Here is a 19,084-nt window from a genome sequence, read left to right as displayed (position 1 = left end):
CAGTTCTATATCTGCTTCCCTTTATTTTGAGGTGATGCCCTCCAGTCCTAGTTTCACCTGCTAGCATAAACAACATCCCTGCCTCCACCTTATCTATTCCCTTCATAATCTTATAGAAGAGATAATGGGAACTTCAGATGCACACAAAGTGTGGAGCTGGGTGAACACAGCAAGCCAAGCAGCATCTTACGTTTCTATAAGATCTCCCCTCATTCTTCTGAATTCCAATGAGTATAATCCCAGTCTACTCAGTCTCTCCTTATAGTCCAACCCTCTCAACTCTGCAATCAACCAAGTGAATCTCCTCTGCACCACCTCCAGTGCTAGTATATCCCTTTGCAAGTAAGGAGACCAAAACTGCACACAGTACTCCAGGTGTGGCCTCAGCAGGACCCTATACAGCTGCAGCATAGCCTCCCTGTTTTTAAACTCCATCTCACTAGCAACAGCAGACAAAATTCCATTTGCCTCTTTAATTACCTGCTGTACCTGCAATCCTACTTTTAGCGACTCATGCACAAGGACACCCAAGTCCCTCTGCACAGCAGTGTGCTGCATTTTTTTTTACCATTTAAAACATAGTCCATTTTGCTGTTATTTCTACCAAAATGGATGACATCACACTTATCACCATTATACTCCATCTGCCAGATCTTTGCCCACTCACTTAGACAATCTATATCCCTCAGCAGTCTTTCAGTGTCTTCTGCACTCTTTGCTCTACCACTCACCTTTGTGTTATTTGCAAATTTTGACACACCACGCTTCGTCCCCAGCTCCAAACCATTTATGTAAATTGTAAGCACTTACGGTCCCAACAGTGATCCCTGAGGCACACCACTAGCCACTGGCTGCGAACCAGAAAAACACCCATTTACCCCTACACTTTGCTTTCTACTGGTCAACCAATCCTCTATCTATGCCAACACGTTACCTGTAATACTGTGCAATTTTATCTTATGTAGCAGCCTTTGGTGTGGCACCTTATCAAATGCCTTCTGGAAATCCAGATACACCACATCCACCGATTCCCCATAGTCCACCATGCAAGTAATGTCCTCAAAGAATTCCACTAAACTAGTTAAACATGACCTACCCTTCATGAACTCATGCTAGGTGTTCCCAATGGGACAATTTATATCCAGATGTCTTGCTATTTCTTCCTTAATGATGGATTCAAGCGTTTTGCCCACGACCGAAATTAAGCTAACTGGCCTATAGTTAACTGCTTTTTGTCTACTTCCGTTTTTAAACAGTGGTGTCACGTTGGCTATTTTCCAATTGCAGGAACCACCCCAGAGCCCAGTGAATTTTGGTAAATAATTAAGAGTGCATTTGCTATTTCCTCCATCACCTCTTTTAGTGCCCTGGGATGCATTTCATCAGGGCCAGGAGACTTATCCACCTTATCTACCTAGCTATGAAGAGAGGTTGAATAGATTAGGATTATTTTCATTAGAAAGACGGAGATTGAGGGGGGACCTGATTGAGGTCTACAAAATCATGAGGGGTATAGACAGGGTGGATAGCAAGAAGCTTTTCCCCAGAATGGGGGACTCAATTACTAGGAGTCATGAGTTCAAAGTGAGAGGAGGAAAGTTTAAGGGAGATATGCGTGGGAAGTTCTTTACACAGAGGGTGGTGGGTGCCTGGAACGCGTTGCCAGCGGAGGTGTAGACACAGACACGTTAGCGTCTTTTAAGATATATTTGGACAGGTACATGGATGGGCAGGGAGCAAATGGACACAGACCATTAGAAAATAGATGACAGGTTAGACAGAGGATCCTGATCAGCGCAGGCTTGGAGGGCCGAAGGGCCTGTTCCTGTGTTGTAGATTTCTTTGTTTCTTTGTTTCTTTGTTTAGCCCCATTAGCTTGCCCAGCACTGCCTCCTTAGTGATAATGATAGTTTCTAGGTGCTCACCTGCTATAACCTTCTTGCCATTAGTTTTTGGCATGTTATTTGTGTCTTCCACTGTGAAGACCGACACAAAATAACTGTTTAATGTCTTGGCTATTTCCTCATTCCCAGTTATTAAATTGGCCTTCTCACCCTCTAAAGGACCAATGTTTACTTTCGCCACTCTTTTACGATTTACATACTTATAGAAACTTTTGCTGCCTGTTTTTATATTCTGAGCTAGTTTACTCTCATAATCTATCATACTTCTCTTAATTAACTTTTTTTTGTGGCTTTCTGTTAGCCTTTAAAGATTTCCCAGTCTATTTGTTTCCCACTAATCTTTGCTTTTTTGTATATGTTTTTTTCAATCTGATACTTTCCTTTATTTCCTTAGACATCCATGGCTGGCTGACTCTTTTCCTCCAGTTCATCCTTATCAGTGGAATATACTTCTGCTGAGCACTGTGAAAAGTCGTTTTGAAAGTCCTCCACTGTTCCTCAATTGGCCCACCATAAAGCTTTTGATCCCATTCAACCTTAGCTAACTCCTCCCTCATTCCTTCATAGTCTCCTTTGTTTAAGCACAGGACATAGGTACTGGATTTCACCTTCTCACGCTCCATCTGTATTTTAAATTCGACCATACTGTGATCGCTCCTTCCGAGAGGATCCCTAGCTGTGAGATCATTAATTATTCCTGTCGCACTACACAGGACTAGACCTAGGATAGCCTGCTCCCTCATAGGTTCCATTACATATTGTTCCAGGAAATTATTGCGGATGCATTCTATGAACCCCTCCTCTAGGCTTCCATGGCCAACATGGTTTGACCAATCGATATGTAAATTAAAATCCCCCATGATAATTGCTGTACCATTTTTACATGCATTCGCTATTTCTATGTTTTTTGCCCGCCCCTCCACGATGTCATTACTTGGTGGCCTATAGACCACACCTATCGGTGACTTCTTCTCCCTCCTAATTTCCACCCAAATGGATTCAACGTTTTGTTCGGTGGAACCTACATCATCTCTCACTACTGCCCTGATATCATCCTTAAAAATCAGAGCGACACCACCTCCCTTACCTTCCTATCTGTCCTTCCGAACAGTTTGGTACCCCTGGATATTTAACTCCCAGTCATGACCATCCTGTAACCATGTCTCTGTAATGGCCACTAAATCATACCCATTTGCCACGATTCGCACTGTCAACTCATCCACCTTGTTTTGAATGCTCCAAGCATTCAGATTTTTGCACCTTCTTTTTGGGTCCTATTACCTCCATTACTAATAGCTCTTGAACTCTCTTTCACTTTAACTTTTATCCTAATTTTCAATGGAGTTGAAGCTTCCTCATCACCTGCTAACCTGCTGCTTTGCCTTACATTAATTGATAGTCTCCCTCTACGCTCGCTTCTCCCTCACCCCCTTACTTACTAGTTTAAAGTCTTAGGGGTATGGCGATGTGTAGAGGGGACAGAAGGAGTTATGGTAGGAAGTCGATAGCTTAGGGTCCATATAGCTGAAGGCACCATGCTCCCCCAGTGACCAATTCAGACACTCAGGTGGTCAGGGGCTTTTCTCACTATCTCTGTTTCCTTCTAAAGTCACCGTTAGGTGGCATGCAAAGATCACCTGGTGAACCTTGGTGACTTTCTTGAGGACTCTCGTTGCTCCAACTCAGCTTTCCACATGGGGCTACCCCTTCAGTCGTAATGGCAGTTCCCAGCTACTTTCAACAACATCTCTCCAAGCCAGGATGTTTCCTGGAGTGGAGGAAAGGTCTTATGCGGAAAGGTTGAGAGAGCTAGGGCTTTTATCTTTATAATGACAAAAGGTGAGAGGTGACTTGGTAGAGGTGCACAAAATGGTCAGAAGCATAGATAGAGTGCACAGCCAGAGACTTTTTTCCAAGGATGGAGGTAGATATTATGAGGGGGCATAGTTTTAAAGTGAGTGGAGGTAGATATAGGGGAACGTCAGAGGTAGGTTCTTTAGTCAGAGAGTGGTAGGACATGGAATGCATTGGCAGAGAGGGTCATGGAGTTAGCCTCAGTAGGGGCATTTAAGCAGGTATTAGATCGGCATATGGATGATAATATAAGGCAGGGGTGGAGGTGTGATAGACCTTAGGCTTAGGGTAAAAGTTCGGCACAAATCGTGGACTGAAGGGCCTGTACTGTGTTGTTCTGTTCTATGTTCTATGTTCTAGGCCATGCCCCCTGTGCTGTCAGTTGTCTAACTGACCCAGGTGCCCCACAGACCTTATCCACCTGGTAACATCCTCTCCTTCTGCACTCAATGCCAATAGTAGGCACGCCATGCATTGTTGACAGTACTGAGTTGCTGACTATCCAAATAATTGTCAACGTGTAGGAGGTGTTGTGCCATGTATCTGCTGCCCTTGTCCTTTTGGGTGCAAGTGATCATGGGTTTGGAAGGTTAAAATTGTATCAGAGATAGAGGGAACTGCAGTTGCAGGAGAATCCGAGAGAACAAAGTGTGGAGCTGGATGAACACATCAGGCCAGGCAGCATCTTAGGAGCATGCTTGGCCTACTGTGTTCATCTGTTCCACACTTTGTTATCATGGGTTTGGAAGGTACTGTCTGAGGATCTTCAGCGAATTTCTGCCGTGCATCTTGTGGATAGTACACACTCTGCTATTGAGCGTTGGTGGTTTGTCTATATTTTAAGTATTTTTAAATATTTTAAGTCTTTTAAAAGTGTAAAATAAAGCAGTTATAGGGGTTCTCCTCACACAACTGGTGGTGTCGTTGACTCCTAGAGCTTTAAAAGCCTACCTGTACTTGGATTCAAAAAGCACTTTGATTTAATTTCAAAATAATTTTAAGTGGGCTAGCGGCACACCAGCAAGCCCCTACCTCTGGAACAGAAGTTCCAAGTTCAGATTTCACCTGACATGGAGGTGTGTCATAACACATCCAAACACGGTGACTCATTCTAAAATACTTACAAGTGCCAACATCTACCAAGGACGGACTGACGTGCACAAAGAAAAAATATTCTGCATTTCTGCTGTCTGGGGCACTGTGAATGAACCCATGTGAAAAACACAGAACAGCTCCTGCTTCTTTCTTCACCAGGCTGTAAGACCGTATTGTATAGGAGTAGAAAAAGGCCATTTGGCCCATCGAATCTGCACCACCGTTCGATCATGGCTTATATATGTCTCAACTCTTGCCTTCTCCCCATAACCTTTGATCCTCGTCCTAATGAAGGCCCTAGCTATCTCAGTCCTAAACACACTCAATGTCATGCCCTCCACAGCCTTCTGCATCAATGAGTTCTGTGGATTTACCACCCTCTGGCTAAAGAAATTCCTCTTCATCTCAGTTCTGAAATGTTGTCCCTTCACTCTGATGCTTTGATTTTGGGTCTTACTGTCTTCTACTAGTGGAAACATCTTCTCCACATCCATTCTATGCAGTTCCCTCAATATTCTGTAAATTTCAATCAGATTCCGCTCCCCATGTGACTAAACTCCATCGGGTACAGACCCAAAGTCTTCAAGCACTCCTCACATGACAACCTTTGTCCCTGAGATTACTCTTATAAACCTCTTCAAGAGCACCTCCCATACCAGCACTGGCTTCCTTAGATATGGGGCCCAAAACTGCTCACAGTATTAATGATACATGTTTATCAGCTTAACATGGTAGATATTGCAACAAAGATGCTTGTTGATAATTCATTCACAGAGCATGAGTGTCACTGGCTAGACCAGCATTTATTGCACATCCCCAAATGCCCTTTGCTTAGAGTCTGGAGTCACATGTAGGCCAGACCAGGTAAGGACAACAGCTTCCTTCTCTAAAGGACAAGAGTGAACTGGTTGGGTTTTCCTGACCATCGTGAAGCTTTCTTGCTCATCATTAAACTTTTCATTCCTGATATTTTTATTGATTTCAAATTCCATGGTGGCATTCAATCCCTACCCCTTGCGGGAGTTATCAAAATGGTAACTATATGATAGAGTAGCCACTAATAAGTCCAACACAGAATTCAGGGGAAACCAACAGAAACTGCGTATCCAGACAGCACTGAGAATATGAAAATGATTACAACAAGGTGAATAACGCAGATGCATTGAACAGAAAGATAGACAAGGCTTGTGAAGAGAACTGAATAGATGTTGAAGAATGGGAGGGAGCTTGAATGAAGCATCAATGCTAGAATAGAATGTCTGGGCTGAATGGACTGTGTCTGGCCCACACCTTCTAGATAATTCTCAGTTCCCAATTTATAAAACATCTGTTCTTATTTTTGTCACTGGACTTTGGTTCTGCTGAAGCTTGTTAAAAATGTAGCATTCTCCTTGGCTCATCTCACAGGAGCAGTGGTGAGCATAACATGCAGGAAGAACATTTCCCTCAGCTCCATTATCTTTCTGACAGAAAACACATTGTGTGGCGGAGGAGAAATAGTACAAAAGACGACACAGGAACTCGGGAGGGTTAGTGGGAAAGCTAGTTTTAGCACATTAATAATTTTCAAGCTAGAGGTTCATTTGTCAAGATAAAGTGGGCCTGTCAAGGTTTCTGGGCTGCTGATAACTCTTTCTGCAAGAAATGTTCTGTGTTGGAAATGTAAATCTACGGTGAAGTACACTGTGCCCAGCAAGTAACAAAAGAAAAACACTATTCCTGCTTGGCTTAGCTTCCAGATTGTCTTTCTTTCCCAGACACCCAACACTGGCCAATTTAAATGGGTTTGCCTTTTTCTGGCTGTTTACAACCGACTTGATCCAATGATTCTGGGTGGGGTTCTTGACATAGCAGAAACAACAGGGCTTGGAATAGTTATGGTTGTGATCAGAGATAATGAGAACTGCAGATGCTGGAGAATCTGAGATAACACTGTGTTGATCTGGATGAACACAGCAGGCCAAGCAGCATCTTAGGAGCACAAAAGCATGAAGGGTCTAGGCCAGAACCATCAACTTTTGTGCTCCTAAGATGATGCTTGGCCTGAAGTGTTCATCCACTTTGTTATTTTGGAATAGCTATGGGATTGTTTTTGACCGAAGCAGATTCAGTGGGCTGAAGGGCCTTTTTCTGTGCTGTACATCTCTATGACTCTGTAGATGAGGTCAACATAGAAACCACAAGAGCTCCCTGCAAATCATGCTGGGAAGGTGTCCAGAATTAAACACTTTCTCCTGGGTCAGAGTGCCTGCTCCTGCTCACTCGCAAGTCTTAGCCCTTTGAGTCCATAGATTGGCAACAGTTCCAAGGTAACAATTTTGAATCAATGCTATATTTGTTGAGAACATACTGCAAAGTGAAACATCATCACCACTAGCGGTCTCTCATAGATAAGGATAGTTCTCTTCCGCTCGCAAGGTGAGCCCACAGGTGGCTATACCGACCTATGTGGCTTCCGCAGACTCTGCTACATTTGAGGCAGAAAGTGTTCATAGGAAGGGATGGATGGACCATTGGCCTGCCTTCTGCTTTCTCCCTGAAGGCAAGTCTCGAGGTGATCGACACTTTCCTGGATGCTTCTCCTCCACTTTGGACGGTCTGGGGTCAGAGATTCCCAGGTGTCTGTTGGAATGCCGCACTTCGCCAGTGAGGCCTTGTGGGTATCCCTGATGCGCTTCCTCTGTTCACCTGGGGCTAGCCTGCTGTTTCAGAGCTGGGAGTAGAGCAGCTGCTTGGGGAGCCTCGTGCAAGTCATGTGGATGAAACAAAACTCACTTGAGTAACAGTTAAATGTGAAAAGTATCAGTGCAAGGGCTAAGGAGGAACAGATCTTCAACATTCCTGCTCCTCTGATTCTGCCTGGCCTGCTGTGTTCCTCCAGCTCCACATTGTGTAATGTCTTCTAAGATTTGGTTGCCTCAGGTTAGATTTTAGGCTATTCCATGGCAGTTGGTTGCAATGCACCCTTGATCTCAAACTCCCTCTTTTTGCCATATTTTGCCACAAACTCAATTCTTGAGTTCCGATCATCTTTAGTACAGTTCTTCCTCTGACATACAATGTATTTTCAGAAAGATAATGGAGTTGAGGGAATAATCTCATGCATTACATTGACCTTGTGCTTTGGAAATGAGCCGAGGAGAATGCTACATTCTGAACAAATTGAGCGGATGTAAAATCCAGGGGACACAAAAGGACAGATGCAAAAGAACAAAGTAAAATACAGCACAGGAACAGGCCCTTTGGCCCTCCAAGCCTGCGCCAACACATTTTACCCTTCCATACTAAAACTGGATTCACCTACAGTATCTATTCCCTTCTTATTTATGCATTCATCCAGGTGCTCTTGAATTCTGCTAAGGAACAAAGTCCACTGGTCATCATTAGTCCATTAATTCCAGATTTTTATTGAAGACAAACTCTACTATCTGCCACAGCAGGATTTGAACTCAGGTCTCTGCTATGCCACCTGGGTGTTTGGATTAATAGTCTAACAAGAAGTGCCACTAGGCCATGGCATAGGTATCTTGCAAATTGAAGAGTTTAGTATTGCATAAAATTATATAGAATGCACTGGGCAGAAACAGGCCAATCAGCCCAACTGGTCTATGCTTGAATTTAAGCCTCACTCAAGCTTCCTCCCATTCCTTTTCAATCCCATCGCATCAACATTTTCTTCTATTCATTTCTTCTGTATGTCCTTCCCTAGCTTTTCTTTAAATAGATCAATGGTACTCACATCAATCTGTCCATAGAAAATTGGATGCAATGGAAACCATTCCTGTTGAGTTTTAATACCCAACAAAAAAATGGAATGAGTAAGATTTATATCTGTTTGTGAATATATTGGTTCAATGTGAAATGAGGCATTTCCATACTCAGTGAGCCCAGCTTCTTTAAAATAAATGAGCCAGAGTTCCCTGTTTCTGCACTTACAAACTTGCCCACGGATGAAAAATCATGGGCGATTGACTGCACAGAGAATCCCCTGCTGCTGATTCATGGAGGTTTTTGAAGGAAAAGGAGCTTTTTTTTATTCATTCTTGGGTTGTGAGTGTCACTGACTAGACAGCATTTATTGCACATCACCAAAATGTCCCAGAAAAGATGATGGTAAGTAGCTTTAGAGTCACAGAGTTGTATAGCAAGAAAACAGAGACTTCGGTCTAACTCATTCATGCCAACCAGATATAGTAAATAAATCTAGTCCCATCTGAAAACATTTAGCCCATATCCCTTTAAACAATTCCTACTTATATACCCATCCAGGTGCTTTTTAAATGTTGCAATTGTACCAACCTCCACCACTTCCTCTGCAGTTCATTCCATACACACACCACCCTCTGTGTGAAATAAATTGTTCCTTCGGTCCCTTTTAAATATTTCCCTCTTAATTTAAACTGATACCCTCTAATTTTGGACTCTCTTACCCTAGAAAGAAGATCTTGCCTATTCACCTTATCCATGTGCTTCATGATTTTATAAACCTCAATAAGGTCGCCCCTCAATCTCTGATGCTTCAGGGAAAACAGCCCCAGTCTATTCTGCCCCTCCCTACAGCTCAAACTCTCCAATCCTGACATCATCCTTGTAAATCATTTTTTCAAGTTTCAACTTTCAAGTTTCACAACATCTTTCTACAGCAGGGAGACCAAAATTGAATCGCTACAATCCGTGGGAGGTAGGGACACTCACAGTGCTCTTAAGAAGGGAATTCCAGGATGTTGATCCAATGGCCATGAAGGAACAACGATGATATTTCCAATCAAGATGGTGTGTAGCTTGGAGGGAAACTTGCAGATGGTGGTGTTTTGGGAATGAGTCAGGGAGGCAAAGTGATTTGAGGAAGAGAACTCCAGAGAGTGATCATTCGGTCTTGAATTTTCAAACTAATAGAGAACCCAAGGGTTACCAAGAATGGATTGGTAACTTTCCATTATCCCAATGTCATTCCACAGTTTATTTCATAGGTCCGGGCAGTTATAGACTGTCAGAAGTGGGATCATGAATTCCAATAAAGAACATAAATGCTAGAAAAACCCAGAAGTTCCGATGTTTCTGGATCCTCAGATGCTAAGTTAAAAAGATAAACATTGCATTGTACTCAAAGCATAATTTTTTATTCTTTATCCACAGATGCTGCTAGACCAGCTGTATTTGTCCAACATTTTCCGTTTGAACTTCAGATCCCCAGAGCTCAGGACAGAGAAGCAGAAACAATCAAACAAAAATCTTTGTATTTTAATATAAAGAATATAAGAAAGAGATAAGTGGTTCATTCTGAATCAAATTAGTGAGGTGACCTCTCCAGGGACAACACACCCAATTACTTGCCCTTCTCGCCACCTCTAAGGAGAGGAAAAATACTCTTGGTATCTGAAGGGATACCTCCCAATCTCACAAGCGTGAGATGGAGGAGGGGGGGAATTAGAAGTGGGTACATACTCAAACAAAGGAGGCTGCAATGTAATGAGGAAGGAGTGGCTAAGGTAGACTGGGAACAAAAATTATATGGTAGGACAATTAAAGAACAGAGGACATTCACAGTGATTTTTTTTCCCCCACTGGTCGGTGAACGAGCAGGCACATCCTAAAAATAAGGGGGAACAGACTTAGGACTGAGTTGAGGGGGAGTTTCTTCACCCAAAGGATTGTGAATCTGTGGAATTCCATGACCAGTGAAGTAGTTGAGGTTTTCCCATCGAATGTTTTTCAGGCAAAATCAGATAGATATTGAACAGTAAAGGAACTAAGGGTGGTGGTTGGTGGGCGGGTCATCATAGAATCCCTACAGTGTAGAAACAGGCCCTTCAGCCCAACAAGTCCACACCGACCCTCTGAGTATCCCACCCAGACCCATCTCCCTTATCTACACATCCCTGAACACAACAGGCAATTTAGCATGCCCAATCCACCTAGCCTGCACGTCTTTGTACTGTGGGAGGAAACCCATGCAGATGCAGGGAGAATGTGCAAACTCCACACAGACAGTTGCCCAAGGGCGGAATTGAACCCAGGTCCCAGGTGCTGGGAAGCAGCAGTGCTTCACCACTAAGCCACAGTGCCACCCAGTTGAGCTGAATCCATGAAGAGATCAGCCACGATCATAATGAATGGCAGAGCTGGCTTGATGGGTCAGATGACCTACTCCTGATCCTATTTCTCATGTTCTTATGTTAGGTCATTATGTTCTTACATCTAGGACATTAACATAGTGTACATTTCCTCAATAGGGTCAATTAATAAGAAAATAAAGCAGTGCAGGTAGTTACTATTGAAATGTCACTGACCTGTTCTGCACCATACTCATCACCATCCAGTCAGGAAGATACACGTTCTTGCCAATAAGGTCTTTGAACATGATGAAGATCTCCATTAGGAAGTCCTGTAAGCACAGAGATTAGATACATGAGAACCTGAGGACAGGTGTACACTATTTAACATTTCAACAAGTCAGTCTTTATTTTATCTCATTAACACATTGAATGAATCACTGAAACAACAGCTCTCCAATATCAATTAAGTTTGTTCTCAATTAAGTTCAGTATCTGGAGGAAATGAATCACAGAGACTAAAGGGGTCACATTACACTCAGGTGGTACAGACTGGCTCCCATGCCAGTGGGAGCATCATCAGTGGGTATAGAATTACACTTGTTGGCAAAATGGGAAAATGAGAACAAAAACAAAGTTGCCAGAAAAGCTCAGCAGGTCTGGCAGCATCTGGGATGAAGAAAACAGAGGTAACATTTCGGGTCCAGTGCCTCTTCCTCAGAACTGAGTTGTTTTTGTGTTTGTTCCTGATTTACAGCATCCGCTGTTCTTTTGGTTTTTACTTAAAATAAGGATTATCTCGAAAAGGTCAGTATTTGGGAACCAGCCAAAGCAGACTCTTTCAAAGGGCCACCATTGAGCCAATGGACTGTATGGCCTATGTTCCAAATTCTTACAAGTATTGGCAGGGTGGACGCAGGAAGAATGTTTCCTCTGGTTAGTGAGACTAGGGGTCAATCACAGAATAGGAGATCTAGGACAAAGATGAGAAGGTTTTTTTTCACTCAGATGGTAGTGAATCTTTGGAATTCTCTAGCCCTGAGGACTGTGGGTTCAATACAGAGAATGACAGACCTTTTGTTTTCATTCATTCATGGGTGTCTTTGCTAGGACAATATTAATAGCCTATCGGCAAACACCCAGAGTGTAGTTAGGGTCAACCACATTCCTGTGGTCTGGAGTCACAGGTAGACCAGACCTGGTAAGGACAGTGGACTTCTTTCCCTGAAGGACATTAGTGCAGGAGAAGGGTCATTATGACAATCAGTAGTAACTACATGGTCACCAATAAGTTAGCTTTTCAATTCCAGGTTTATGTTTAATTAAATTCAAAATCGACTTGCCTTTATTGGTCAGTGCATTCTGTGTAAGAGTTGGGGGTCACGTTGCAGCTGTACAGAACATTGATTAGGTCAATTTTGGAATACTACATGAAATTCTGGTCTCCCTGTTACGGGAAGGATCTTATAAAGTCATAGAGATATACAGCATGGAAACTGACCCTTCGATCTTCCAAGTTGAACAAAATCTGGTCCCATTTGCTAGCATTTGGCCCTTCCTATTCATACACTCATTCAGATGTCTTTTAAATGTTGTAATTGTATCATCCTCCAACACTTCCTCTGGAAGCTCATTCCATCCCACTTAGCTGCCCCTTAGTTCCTTTTCAAATCTTCCCCCTCTAACCTTAAACCTATGCCTCCAATTTTGGGGAAAAGACCTGGTTAATTACCCTGTCTATGCTCCTCATTATTTTTTAAGCCTTTATGGGGTTACCCCTCAGCCTCATACTCCAGAGAAAATAGCCCCAATCTATTCAGCCTCTCCCTGTAGCTCAAACTCTCCAATCCTGGCAACATCCTTATCAATCTTTTCTGATCCCTTTCAAGTTTCACAACATTCTTCCTATAGCAGGGAAACTAGAATTGCATGCAGTATTCCAGTAGCGGCCTAGCCAACGTCCTGTACAGCAGCAACATGACCTCCCAACTCCTAGACTCAATGTATTGACCAATAAAAGCAAGCCAACCAAACATCTTCCTCCCTATCCTGTCTACCTGGGACTCCGCTTCCAACAAGCTACGAAGCTCCAGCCCAAGGTCTCTTTGTTCAGCAACGCTCCTGTGACTTTACCATCAAGTGTATAAAGGCTGCCTTAATTTGCTTTTCCAAAATGCAGCAGCTCACATTTATCTAAACTTAACACCATCTGCCACTCCTTGGCGCATTGGCCCATCTGATCAAAATCCTGTTGTGCTCTGAGGTTATCGTCTTCACTGTCAACTACACCTCCAATTTTGGTATCACCTGTAAATGGACTGACCATACCTCCTATGTTCACATCCAAACCATTCATTTCAAAGACGAAAAGGTATTGTGAAACTTGAAAGAGTTTAGAAAGGATTTACAAGATATTGCTGGGGTGGCAGGATTTAAGTGATAGGGAGACGCCATATAGACTGGGGCAATTTTCTCCGGAGCATTAGAGGCTGAGGGGTGACCTCACAGGAGGCTTATAAAATCAGGAGGGGCGCAGATAAGATGGCTTGGCATGGTCTTTTCCCCGAGGTGGAGGAGCCCAAACTAGAGGGCCTGGGTTTAAGGCAAGAGGGGAAATATTCAAAAGGGACCTAAGGGGCAACTTTTTCACACGGTGAGTGGTGCATGTCTGAAAGGAGCTAGCAGAGGAAGTGGTGGTACAATGATAACATTTCATAGGCATCTGGATGAGTATGTGAATAGGAAGGGTTTAGAGGGAATGGGCCATATGCTGGCAAATGGGACTTGACTAATTGCGGATCTCTGATCAGCATGAACAAGGTGGACCGAAGGGTCTGTTACCATGCTGTACAGCTCCATGAATCTATAACTCCACGTCATGGTGCGACTTGAACCCATGTCACCACAAGATAAGAGACAGAATCAGAAACTGCTGGAAAAACTCAGTGACTTGGGTAGAAACACGGTAAATGTGTCTGGTCCAGTGATCCTTCTTCAGAACAGTAGCATCTGAAATTCTATATTTTGTTTACACCAGGAGACCAGCTTGGACCTTTAGATTACTAGTTCAGGGACTATACCATTAGGGCTCATACTAAAGATGTTAAAGACACAACGAGAGACAGAAACAGTGCTGTAAAATCGAGTTGAGGTGGATATAGTTGAAGAGCACAGCAAGCTCGAGGGGCCAAATGGCCTTTTCCTGCTCCCTTTTCCTCAGAAGTTACCAAACAAACCACTCATCTGAGGTAACAATGCACATTTAACTACTGAGTCAGGAGCTGCCCTGATTTGGACCCCAAAGCCTGAAGCACATTCAATCGTAAATTTCAAAGGAATCTGAAAGATATGCAGTTGAGAAGCAAAGAGCTGGATTCATTGCAAAATTTGACACATTTCACAATGCCAGCCCAGGCATTTTGGGGCTGTAAAACCACATTTAGTGCTGTCAAAGGAGGTTGGCGAATTCCTAGAATGTGTGTTGTAGATTTTGCACTCTGCTGCTACTGAGCATTGGTGGCGGAGAGAATGGATGCTTGTGGGTGTGGTGTCAGTCAAGCAGGCTGTTATGGTCTGGGTGGCATAATGCCTTTTGAGTGGAGCTGCACTCATCCAGGCATGTGTGGAATATTCCATTATACTCCTGATCTGTGCCATCTAAATGGTTTTGGGAGTCAGGAAGTTAGTTAGTCACTGCAGTACTCTTAGCTTCTGACCTGGTCTTGTAGCCAGCGTATCCATGCGGCTCGTCTGGTTCAGTTTCTGGCCCGCAGTTGATAGTGGGGCAAATGTTAGTTGCTACTTTACAGCTGAAGCCTGGACGCCGTCCAGGTCTTGCTGCATTTGGACAGGGAGTGCTTCAGTGTGTGAGGAATTGTATGTGGTGCTGAACATTGCCTAACCATCAGTGAACGTCCCCACTTCTGGCCTGATGATGGAGGGATGGTTACTGATGAGACAATTGAAGATGGTTGTAAACAAAAACAGAAGTTGCTGGTGTAGCTCAGCAGGTTGGACAACATCTGTGAAGAGAAAATCAGAGTTAATGTTTCAATCGATCTTGAAGAAGTTCTGCTCCTCTCTCCAATGAGAATTCCACCACAATATCTTTTCCTGTCTCAAAACAAAACGTTAAGTCTGATTTCGCTTCTCAGATGATGCCAGAGCTGCTGAACTTTTCAAGCAATTTTTGTTTTTGTTCCTGATTTACAGCATCCGCAGTTCTTTTGGTTTTTATTTAGTACTTAACTCACTGCCGCATCTCCTTCAGGCATGCCCAACTTGAGGAAGTTCTGCTCCTTTCTCCGACTGGATTTCCGTTCCAATCTTTATTATTGTCCACCGACTTCACGTAACCCGATATTTTCTTGGCTACAATCTGTTCTGAGGAAGGGTCACTCGACCCGAAACACTAACTCTGATTTCTCTCCACAGATGCTGTGAGACCCGCTGAGCTTGAGCTTCTCCAGCAACTTCTGTTTTTGTTCCTGATTTACAGCATCCGCAGTTCTTTCAGATTTTATGAAGATGGCTGGGCCTATGACACTACACTGAGCAACTCCTGCAGAGATGCCCTGCAACTGAGATGACTAACCTCCAACAACAAAAACAATCTTTCTTCGTGCTAAGTATGGCTCAGACCAGTGAAGACGTTCCCCTTCAATTTCCGCTGATTTGGTTTTCTATGTTTCCATGCTCAGTCAAATGTAATCTTGATGTCAAGGGCTGACATTCTCACCTATCTTGCACGGAGACAGGAGGATAGAAGCTGTTTGCTAATGATGACTAAGAAATGGGCAAATGGCCTAAAAACACATCATCCAAGCCTGCAGTGGAAAATTACCAATTTAATCAGATTTTCAAAGGATGCAATGAAACTATACTCCAGTGTAATAGATTGTTCAGGGAGGGGGAGGAGGGCAATGTCTGGAAATAGTGAAATGAATCAAAATTGAGTGCAAAGAACTGGCAATGATTTTGATTCAAAGTTACTTGTCACAGATTCCTCAGAAGTTTAGCATTAGCTCTTGGGGGTGACCCATATTAAATGTTGAAAGAAAGAAAGGACACACTATAGGAACTTTTTGCCTATTTTTCACGTCCATTTGCTCTGGGGACTGAATGTCCTTTATTAAATTTAGCATCACTTGAACATTTGTATGAATAGGTGCTATGCAGGGACCGACTAGACAGTGATTTAAAAAAGAAAAGCCTTACCCCTTTCAAAAGGTTTCCTATAACAAAGCTGAGATTGGAAATTAAACTGCGACATCCATAGAATGTGCAGGGAAGATTGAGTCACATAAAAGAACTGTGCCCAGAGTTATTCCCAACCACCGTCAGGAATTTGTCTCCTCTCCCAGGCTTCCGGAAGTCTGCAAGATCTTAGTTCTACAGCTGTGGATGCAATTCTTCAAAGGCTGGACTCACAGGGAGTCATCCATTGCTCAGTGGGTAATTATTTAAATCTGAAATTTATGGGTTAAAGTTACACTGCAAAATCCAAATTGGATGCTCCGGTGACATTCTGAGGGTCTTTCATCTGAGATTCTTTTGTTCATTTGTGGAATTTGAGCATTGCTGGCAAGGCCAGTAATTATTGCCCCTCCTTAATTGCTCTGAAAAAGCTGGTGGTGAGCTGCCTTCTTGAGCTGGAACAGTATTTGGGTGCAAAAGGAGTTCCAGAACTTTGACCCAGCGACGAACAATGACAGGTTGCAAGTTAGGATGATGAGCGGCTTAGAGGGAAACCTGCATGTGGTAATGTTCCCATGTATCTGCTGCCCTTGCCCTTCTAGGTGATAGTCGTTGTGGGTTTGGAAGGTTCTCAATGTGGCCATGGTGATTTTCTACACTAAATCTTGTAGGTGGTACACACTGCTGCTCCTGTGTGTTGGGTGATTGAATGCTTGCTGACATATTGTTAATCAAGCAGGCTGCTCTCTCTTGGATGGTGTCAAGCTTGTTGAGTATTGCTGGAGCTGCATCCATGCAAGTGGGGAGTATTCCATCACACTCCAGACTTGTGCCTTGTAGACTGGCTTTGGGGAGCCAGCTCAGCAAAGGTTAGGTCTGCTCTGTCAAATGGATGTAAATTATCTCACGGCACTCTTCAAAAAAAGAGCACAGCAGTTTCCTCAGGCACCCTGACAAACATTCATTTACAAGTAACATCAGTAAGAGAGACTGACATGGATTTTGCAGCAATGATTGCAATGACAATCTCCAGATTGTCTCTTCAGCCGAGCATCATGTCACTCCTGACCTTCTGAACTCTTCTATCTTGCCACCAACAAAACCCTCTCACCTTAAACCCATGCCATCTAGTTTTGGGCTGCCCTAATCTGGGAAAAAGACATTGGCTATTCATCCTATTCATGCCTTTCATAATTTCATAAACCTCTGTAATGTCCCCACTCAGCCTCAGCCGCAGGCTCCAGGGAAAGTTGTCCCAGCCTATACAGCCTCTCCCTATAGATCAAGCCCTCCAACCCTGGCAACATCCTTGTAAATCTTTTCTGAACCCCTCCAAGTTTCACAACATTCTTCTTATAGCAGGGAGACCAGAAATGAATGCAGTATTCAAAAATTGGTTTAACCAATGTCTTATACAGACAGAACATAACTCCCAACTCTTATACTCAATGCACTGGCCAATGAAGGCAAGCGTGCCAAACACCTTCTTCACCACCCTCTCTATCTGCAACTCCACTTTCAAGGAACTGTATACCTGCACCTCTAGCTTTCTTTGTTTGGCAATGCTCCCCAGGACCCTGACATCAATTGTATAAGTCTGTCATCGTTTGCCTTACCAAAATGTAGCACCTCATAATTAACTAAAGTAAACTCCATCTGCCATTCCTTGGCCCATTGGTCCATCTGATTAAGATCCCATTGTACTCTGAGAAAATCTTCTTCACTGTCCAGTACACCACCAATTTTGGTGTCATCTGCAAACTTACTAACCATACCCAGCTATGCTCACATCCAACTCATTGATATAAATGATGAAAAGCAGTGAACCCAGCACTGATCCTTGCGATCCACCATTGCGCACTGGTCTCAAGTCCAAAAAGCTAACCTCCACTACCACCTAGGTATACATTTTTTCTGAAGAAGGGTCCAGACCGGAAACATCAGCCTTCCTGCTCCTCCGATGCTGCCTGGCCTGCTGTGTTCATCCAGCTTCACACATTGCTACCACCACAACTGCCGTCTGGTTTCTCAAGCCAGTTTTGTATCCAATTGGCTAGCTCCCTCTAGATTCCATGTGATCTAACCTTACTAACCAGTCTACCATGTGGAGTGTCTTTTAAACTCTGCCCCCTTCACCTTAAACCTGTGGCCCCTAGTATTTGACATTTCCACCCTGGGAAAAAGGCTCCGACAGGCCACCTTACTCATGCCTCTCATAATCTTATGTATATATAATTATATATACATGCACTATAGGTAGAAGTATATAAATAGAGAAATATTCTATCAGGTTGCCCTCAGTCTCTGAGGCTCTTGCTAAAACATGGTGGTTCAGTGGTTAACACTGCAGTCGCACAGTGCTAGGGACCTGGGTTAAGTTCTAACCTTGGTTTGCACATTCTCCCCACATCTGTGTGTGCGTCCTCCAGGTGCTCTGCTTTCCCTCCACAGTCCAAAGGATGAGTGGATTGGCCATGCTAAATTGCCTCATAGTGTTTTTTTTTTATTCATCTGTGGGACATGGGCATTGTTGGCTGGCCAGCATTTCTTACCTATCCCTAGTTGCCCTTGAGAAGGTGGTAATGAGATGCCTTCTTGAACCACTACAATCCTCCTGCTGTGGGCTGACAAACTTAGGTGGGTTAACCATAGTAAATGTGAGGTTACAGGGATGGGGTGGGTCTGGGTGGAATGCTGACTGGAGGGTCAGTGTGGATTCTATGGGCTGAATGGCCTGCTTCCACACAGTCGGGATTCTATGGCGGCATTCAAACCGCAGTCCCTAGGGCATCAGTCTGATTTTCTGAATTACTAGTCAAGTGACTTTAGCTACAGTGGCACCATCTCCTCCGTGGCTACTCTTGTTCGTATTTCTTCTGCTATCGCGTTTATAAGGTTCAATGATATAGAAAGATCTGTGTGAAGTGATGGTGTTATCAAAACTGTATAGCAACTTACACTTATTTGAAAAAAGAATTATAT

The 19,084-nt window shown here is 43.5% G+C and overlaps 1 protein-coding gene across 3 annotated transcripts in view; it reads right to left on the bottom strand.

Moving 5' to 3' along the window:
- Positions 1 to 19,084, bottom strand: part of LOC125454992 (dedicator of cytokinesis protein 2-like) — a 1,138,509-nt gene that overhangs the window by 374,031 nt on the left and 745,394 nt on the right. For all 3 annotated transcript variants that reach the window (XM_059650434.1, XM_059650430.1, XM_059650433.1), the window contains one exon: positions 11,144 to 11,238. In XM_059650434.1, coding sequence (XP_059506417.1) covers positions 11,144 to 11,238 — 95 coding nt within the window. The remainder of the gene's footprint in view (positions 1 to 11,143; positions 11,239 to 19,084) is intronic.

Source organism: Stegostoma tigrinum, chromosome 1, assembly GCF_030684315.1.
Source record: "Stegostoma tigrinum isolate sSteTig4 chromosome 1, sSteTig4.hap1, whole genome shotgun sequence".
NCBI classification, from domain to species: Eukaryota; Metazoa; Chordata; class Chondrichthyes; order Orectolobiformes; family Stegostomatidae; genus Stegostoma; species Stegostoma tigrinum.
This window is presented reverse-complemented; position numbering and strand designations above follow the sequence as displayed.